The sequence below is a fragment of the Hyla sarda genome, chromosome 1 (assembly GCF_029499605.1).
Source record: "Hyla sarda isolate aHylSar1 chromosome 1, aHylSar1.hap1, whole genome shotgun sequence".
Taxonomy (NCBI): domain Eukaryota; kingdom Metazoa; phylum Chordata; class Amphibia; order Anura; family Hylidae; genus Hyla; species Hyla sarda.
The window spans coordinates 150,493,942-150,502,108 of record NC_079189.1 but is presented as its reverse complement, the minus strand read 5'-3'; the positions used below and the strand labels follow the sequence as shown (position 1 = coordinate 150,502,108).

Here is an 8,167-nt window from a genome sequence, read left to right as displayed (position 1 = left end):
CCTCAAGGAACGTAACAAGGGGAATATTGAACCCTAACTCCTCACAGGTGTTTGACGACTTTCCGTTGAAGGGGGATGTGAAAAAGGAAAATTGGATTTTTGACACTAAAATGGTGCTGTTACCCCAAGTTTTTCTTTTTCACATGGGGTAATTGGAGGAAATGGACCCCAAAATTTGAAGCCCAATTTCTCCCGATTCAGAAAACACCCCATATGGGGATGATAAGTGATCTGCTGGCGCACTACAGGTCTCAGAAGGGAAGGAGCAAGAATTTTGCTCCTTCTCTTCTGAGACCAGCAGAGCACTTTTCATCCCCATATGAGGTGTTTTCTGAATCGGGAGAAATTGGGCTTCAAATTTTGGGGGGTATTTTCTGCTTTAACCCTTTGTAAAAATTTAAGATTTTTGGGAAATCAAGCATTTTAGGTAAAATTATTATTATTTTTTTTTACAAATGCAAAAGTCGTGAAACCCCTGTGGGGTATTAAGGTTCACTTTACCCCTTGTTACGTTCCCCAAGGGGTCTAGTTTCCAAAATGGTATGCCATGTGTTTTTTTTTTTTGCTGTCCTGACACCATAGGGGCTTCCTAAAGGTGACATGCCCCCCAAAAACCATTTCAGAAAAATGTTCTCTCCAAAACCTCCTTGTCGCTCCTTCGCTTCTGAGCCCTCTACTGCGTCCGCCGAACAATTAACATAGACATATGAGGTATGTGCTTACTCGAGAGAAATTGGGTTACAAATACAAGTAAAAATTTTCTCCTTTTACCGCTTTCAAAACTCAAAAATTGGGTCTACAAGAACATGCGAGTGTAAAAAAAAATGAAGATTTTGAATTTTCTCCTTCACTTTGCTACTATTCCTGTGAAACACCTAAAGGGTTAAAATGCTGACTGAATGTCATTTTGAATACTTTGGGGGGTGCAGTTTTCATAATGGGGGTCATTTATGGGGTATTTTTAATATGAAGACCCTTCAAATCCACTTCAAACCTGAACTGGTCCCTGAAAAATAGTTTGAAAATTTTGTGAAAAATTAGAAAATTGCTGCTGAACTTTGAAGCTCTCTGATGTGTTCCAAAAGTAAAAACATGCCAATTTTACGATGCAAACATAAAGTAGACAATGTATATGTGAACCAGAATTTTTTTTATTTTGAATATACATTTTCCTTACAAGTAGAGAGCTTCAAAGTTAGAAAAATGCTAAAGTTTAAATTTTTTCATAAAATTTGGTGATTGTTCACCAAGAAAGGATGCAAGTTACCACAAAAATTTACCACTATGTTAAAGTAGAATATGTCACGAAAAAACTATCTCGGAATCAGAATGAAAGGTAAAAGCATTCCAGAGTTATTAATGTTTAAAGTGACAGTGGTCAGATTTGCAAAAAAGGGCTTTGTCCTAGAGGTGAAAATGGGCTGCGTCCTTAAGGGCTTAAGTATCAGGGAGCAAAGGCGTACCTGTACGCCCTTGGCCTTTAAGTGGTTAAAGGAATACTGTAGTGGAATATAATAAAATCACTGGGGGTTATAGTGGTCGGACCTCCTGAATTGGGCCGTACAGGGCCGCAGCAGTCTGCAGGAAGGGGGCGTTCTGTCCCTCAAATGATGCAGCAGACACGCCCCTTCCATGTATCTTATAAAAGATACATGAGAGGCCCCGTACAGGAGATCGCGGGGATCACATTGGTCGGTCCCCCCGCGATCTATAACTTATCCCCTATACGAAGGATAGTCATATTCCACTACAGTACTCCTTTAATTTAGGGGCCAATGATTTACAAATAAATTAGAGTGGAAATTCATTAATATTCTACATATTTGAGAAAGTTTATTTATTCACATTTCCCAGGAGGTGATGGGTCCTCTTTAACCCCTTGCTGCAAATGGACGTTCATTAACGTCCATCTGCGGCTCAGGAGGTATGATGCACGCTCAGCAGGTGAGAGCACATCATACCCGGTGGATCCCGGTTGCTAAAAGCCACCAGGACCCATGGGCTAATACCGGACATCGCCGATCGGGCTGATGTCCAGCATTAACCCTTTAAACTTTATTGCCGCGTCAAAAACTAAAGTAAACATTGCCGTTTAGCTCAGTGGTGCTGTTCGGGACCACTGCAGTGAAATCGTGGCATCCCGAACAGCTTGCAGAACGCAAGGCGGATCCCTACCTGCCTCCTCGGTGTTCAATCGCCGAATGACTGCTCGGTGCCCGAGATCCAGGCAGGAGCAGTCGAGCGGCGATAACACTGATCAATACAATGATATTGCATGGCAGTGATCAGTGTAGGAAATCAGTGTGTGCAATGTTATAGTCCCCTATGGGGGCTATAACATTGAAAAGTGAAATTAAAGTGTTAGTGATTTAACCCCTTCCCTAATAAAAGTTTGAATCACCCCCCTTTTCCCATAAAAAAAATAAATAAAAATAACCGTGTAGTATCGCCGCATGTGTAAATGTCTGAACTATAAAAATATATTGTTAATTAAACCACAAGGTCAATGGCGTACACTTAAGTCCACAATAGCGTATTTTTGGTCACTTTATATACACCATAAAAAAAATGAATAAAAAGTGATCAAAACAAAAATGGTACAGATGAAAAAATGAGTTCTCATACTGCCCCTTATATGGAAAAAAAAAAAAAAAAAAAAAAAGTTATAGGGGTCAGAAGGACATTTTTCAATGTATTAATTTTGGTGCATGTAGTTTTTTTTGTAGTAAAATAAAACCTATTCAATTGGGTATCCTTGCGACCGTATGGACATACAGAATATATATATGGTGCAATTTTTACGGAAAACTGCACTGCGTAGAAACAGAAGCTGTTAAAATTTACAAAAATTGCTTTCTTTTTCAATTTTGCCCCACCAATAATTTTTTTCTAGTTTCATGGTAGATTTTGTAGTGAAGTTATTAATGGTATTACAAAGTAAAATTGTTGGCGTAAAGAACAAGCCCTCATATGGATTTTTAGGTGGAAAATTTAAAGTGTTATAATTTTTAGAAGGTGAGGAGTAAAAAACAAAAGTACAAAAATGAAGGAAAAAAATTGCCAAAAAGGGAAGGGGTTAAAGGAGTATTCCGGCACGCACTTTTTTCCTTTTATCCCATCCGGGTGGCAAAATAAAAGAAAACACTTTCTCTTACCTGCCAACAAGCCCCGGAGCTGCGGTACACTCCGGTACAGTGATAGGCTGAAGCTCCGTGTGACGTGTCGGGCTAACAGGAAGTAAGAAGAATACAGCCCGCGGACCGAAAACCTGTACCGGAGTGTACCGGAGCTCCGGGAGCTCGTTGGAAGGTAAGAGAAAATGTGTTTTATTTTGCAGCCCCGACGGGATAAAAAGGAAAAAAGTGCGCGCCGGAGTACTCCTTTAAGGGAGTTTTCCCAACTACTAGACTATTTTACTTTGACATTTATAGGATAAGCCATAAAACAAGATTGGTGGGAAGTGAACTGTTGGAATCCCCTTGAAACAATAAACCAGAGTCTCAATTCCCTGTTTTCAGAAATAGCCAAGAATAGGTAGGCATATCTGAAGGCTACAGAAAGGGAGAAAGTACATGATGTCCTAAATGTTTTGGTGTAACTTGTGTGCAGTGATTTGCAAATAAAGATGTCAATAGTATAACCCATAACTTACCTTGCCATCCTTGTGAGACTTAAATCCATTCATATCCCCAAAACTCAAAATATTCTTTCTGAAAGAGTTAGAAAACCAAATTCTTACAATAAGTGAAGGTACAGCTAGTGCGTATGGTGGCTTCCCAAATCTCCCCTAATGGCAGATGTCAGCAGAGAGAAGGACCAGGCTGCATTTAAAGGGGATATCCAGGAATACAAAAACATAGCTTATTTCTCTCAAAACCGCTCCACGTCTGTCCCCAGATTGTGTATGGTTTAAAAACTTGGCATTAATGGAACTGAGCTGCAGAACCACACCCAATCTGGAGACAGACAGGGAGTGGTTTTTAATAGAAAGTAGCTCTGTTTTTCTATTCCTGGATAACCCCTTTAAACAATTGTGATGCAAAACCTCCTACAGGTGTCTGGCAGAAGTTTTCTCCCCTCTCCATTCAGAGCACTTTGTTCCGCCAAGCCGCATGTCCAGGTGTAAGGTGGGAGTAGGCCAACAGCTGAAGTGTATTGTATTATTAACCTTTAAATTATACAGCCACAGGCAAATTTTAGCATTTTATGTTTATGTGTTACATTCACAAATATTTAAGCCCCTCTGTCATGACCAATAGGAGCTATAATTCTTAGTGACTGTCCATGTGTTTACAGCATTACTAAAGAGCTTTATGATAGCTGTCCAGCAAGAGTCTTTTCTTGCATTTTAACCCCTTACAAGCAGCTGTGGGGCTCTGACATTAGCAGCCTGACGATATGATCACTTGATGCCAAATTGTTACCAAGGTGCAAACTTCCTATTTGCAAAGTAATTAACATATATTGGCATTCTATACTGAAGGCTTATTATACACCCTGAAACCTTTTTGTGTGCAAATAGGTTAAGAAGGGTGGATTAACCTGTGATCTCGACTGAAAAGTATTCCTCGAGGAGTGGCCCAAACTTTACAGTCCAGAGTATTCACTCATCCTCCGGCAGGAAGTAAAGGCTTACACTCCATACTAACTATAATTAAACATAAATGGCTATACTCAAACACAGGAACTAGGAATATATGCAAATTATATTTTTCTTACCCAGCAACTTCATTTTCCGCATCAGACCCTGAAGCTTCACTGATGAAAACCTCTTCAGGTTTGGAATCAAATGTATCTCCTTTAGACACATGTTTTGTAATGCAATGCCCAAATACCTTTTCATAGAGCAATTCATAAATGATAGCTATTTAAAAAAAGAAAAAGAAAGAAAGAAAGAAAGAATGCTTTAACAGGTAGGTGCTTAAAGGGGTTATTCTACCATTAGTTATTGTAATAAAAACAGTTGCATATTATAAAAAAAAACCCATAACTCACAGACCTCCAGACAAAAAAAAAAAAAATTATTGAATTATTAACATACCTAGGAGCAATTTGCGCCTAACTTTATAGTAAACAATAACATATAATGGCATGGGGACCTCCTTCTCTACTGACAGATTTTGGGAGGGGGGAGGATTTATGTTAGATTTCAGAAGTGATGCCAAGAGTGATTCAAAACATAGAAGAGGGGCAAACCTTTCCATTCTAGTTTTAATTTGTGTAGGTTCAAGTGGTTTTGGCTTACAGAACTTCTACAAAATACTTCAGTAACAACTAGCTTTTAACAACAGTTTTATATTTGTTTTCTTACATTGGCACATAGCGGCATTTTCAGCAAAACTGACAGGATATATGATGTCATAATGGTTTCCATTAGAAAAACAAAGCATTATCTAAAAGAGAAAACACACATTAAAAAAAGCTTAAACAGAATATTTAAGACACCTCAAAAGAACAGCCATACCTTTATAAACCACCAACCAACATGTTAATTTTGACACTAAGGGCACATTCACACTACAGAATCTCTGCCTGGAAAATATTTCAGGCAGACATTCCATGGACTGCAGTGCCGACTGATTCCATTGGCCCAAGGACCGCAATGATATGCGCCATCACCATTGACCGCAATACATATCCAAGCGGATCCACCAAAATAATGAACAGGTTCATATACAAGGACTAGTTACAAGTAGAGGAATTCACATAAGGGTGTGTGCATCCAATAACTGTATATCATAATCAATAATTTAAATGCAGACAAAATATACATTAATATTGTATAAAAATTCAACCAACCTTATCGGAAAAGCCATTATCAGTCACACGAGCAGGAGATGCATTAGGTTCTTGATAAATTATAAAATCTTTGCTAAAGAATAAAAAAGGCAGTAATATTAACAGAAGATGGGAAGATGTCCGGTAAAACACATTTGTATGATACAGAATCGTTCTAATATGTATAAATGGAATGCCATGTAAAAACATTCAGCTTTAAAAGGTTGTGCCATCTTAAAAAGATATCCATAGGGGGTGCAGCGTTTGTCTCTTTCCAGCAGCTCTCATTGAGAATTAATGGAACAGCAGTGTACATGTGCAACCTGCAGCTTCATTCTAGCGGCAGACTGGAGTACCGTATTTTAAGACTCTCAGGAATATTCTGAGATTCCACTAAATACCACCATAGAACTGTAGTGTGAACCGAGCAGGAAAATTCCATTGGGATCAATGGGATTCTACTGCAGGAGGAAATTATGTATTGTGAATGGTCCCTAACTGACAGGTTTTCTTAAAGGGGTTCTCCACTGCTTTAACCTTCTTGGCGCTGATGAATATTCCACAGTCATAATTGCAGACCTCCTTCCTTTCAGCTTCTTATAAGCCGATTGCTGATTGGGCTGCTAGCGGTGAATCGGCTCCGTTGTTTGGCGCATGCGCAGTTAGTCCTCAGTCGGGAGGGTCATCTGCGCATGTGCCATTGTGTTTTCAGCTTCGGAACTGACGCGCTGGGGTATTGTTAACACTAACCTTGCCAGAAGGGAGCCCCTGTGTGCTGGACAGCTCCCTAAGGTTTGCTAGGCGCTCTCTGGCAGATGACCCTCCCAACCGAGGACGAACTGCGCATGCGCCCAACAACGGAGACGATTCGCCGCGAGCAGCCCAATCAGCAATCAGCTTATAAGAAGCCGAAAGGAAGGAGGTCCGCAATTATGACGGTGGAATATTCATCAGCGCGGGAGGCGGGCACGTACGGAGCGTGGGGCAGGCCGGCCTCCAACACAACACCCTGTAAGGTGACGTAGCGATGGAAAGATGGCGGCGGCTGGAAAAAAACAGTGGTCGAAAAAAGCCAGCAAACTAATGAAGTAACCAGCTTCCGGGTTTGAAAATAAGGTAAAAAAAATAACCCAACTACAGTAGCGTTACCAGCAGGAAACAAAGGGGTAATAACATATAGCCACAGTACTACCTAACTGCCCCAAGAAGGTTAAAGCAGTGGAGAACCCCTTTAAGGGAAGGTATTGCCAGAAAATTACCTTTTGTTTAAAAGGGGTTCTCCGGTGCTTAGACATCTTATCCCCTATCCAAAGGATAGGGGATAAGATGCCTGATCGCGGGAGTCCCGCCGCTGGGGACCCCCGTGATCTTGCACGCGGGCACCCCGTTTGTAATCAGTCCCCGGAGCGTGTTCGCTCCGGGTCAGATTACTGGTGACCACAGGGCCGGCAGCGTGTGACATCCCGCCTCCGCCCCCGTGTGACGTCACGCTCCGCCCCTCAATGCAAGTCTAAGGGAGGGTGCGTGATAGCTGTCACGCCCCCTCCCATAGGTTTGCATTGAGGGGCGGAGAGCGAAGTCACACAGGGGCGGAGGTGTGACGCCGCCTGCCCTGTGGTCGCCAGTAATCAGACCCGGAGCGAACACGCTCCAGGGACTGATTACAAACTGGGTGCCGCGTGCCAGATCCCGGGGGTCCCCAGCGGCAGGACTCCCGCGATCAGGCATCTTATCCCCTATCCTTTGGATAGGGGATAAGATGTATAAGCCCCGGAGAACCCCTTTAAAAAGGAGAACATCAGCATAAATGAACATATACCCTATCCACAGGATAGGGGATAAGTAGCTGATTACAGGGGGTCCGACCGCCAAGACCCCCCACAATCTCCAGGACTGGACCCGGCATTCAGGGAGGAGCTTGCTGCTGACAGCACTCACTCCATTCATTTCTATGGTAGTGACAAAAAGACGGGAGTACAGCACTCGGGCATCACCAGCTCAAAGAAATGAATGAAGAAATGAATGAAGCGAGTGCAGTCTACCGGTAGACAACATGCACTCCTCACAGAAAACCGGAGTCCCGTCCCGCCAGATACTTCTCTCCTATCCGAAGTGTGAACCCGACCTAACTGTCTTGTAGGTGTTCGCTGCCGCAGATCCTGCCTTGTGAACCCAACCTTAGTGTGCAAGGGCCCTAATTTTCTAGATACACATGGAAAATCTTTGTATCTGCAGAAATAAATATTTACATGTTTAGTGTATCAAAAAAAAAAAAAAAAAAAAAAAAATATATATATATAATTTTTTTTTTTTTTTTTTTTTTTTTATATCACTTCAGTAAAAGCAGTTTATCATGCGTCTATGACCATGGATTTCTATCAATCTCGCA

The 8,167-nt window shown here is 41.5% G+C and overlaps 1 protein-coding gene across 4 annotated transcripts in view; it reads right to left on the bottom strand.

Moving 5' to 3' along the window:
- Positions 1 to 8,167, bottom strand: part of OTUD4 (OTU deubiquitinase 4) — a 70,562-nt gene that overhangs the window by 32,914 nt on the left and 29,481 nt on the right. For all 4 annotated transcript variants that reach the window (XM_056562864.1, XM_056562865.1, XM_056562866.1 and 1 more), the window contains exons 5-8: positions 5,800 to 5,872; positions 5,312 to 5,393; positions 4,720 to 4,864; positions 3,653 to 3,710 (exon numbers count right to left, since the gene is read on the bottom strand). In XM_056562864.1, the coding sequence (XP_056418839.1) occupies positions 3,653 to 3,710; positions 4,720 to 4,864; positions 5,312 to 5,393; positions 5,800 to 5,872 (358 nt within the window). The remainder of the gene's footprint in view (positions 1 to 3,652; positions 3,711 to 4,719; positions 4,865 to 5,311; positions 5,394 to 5,799; positions 5,873 to 8,167) is intronic.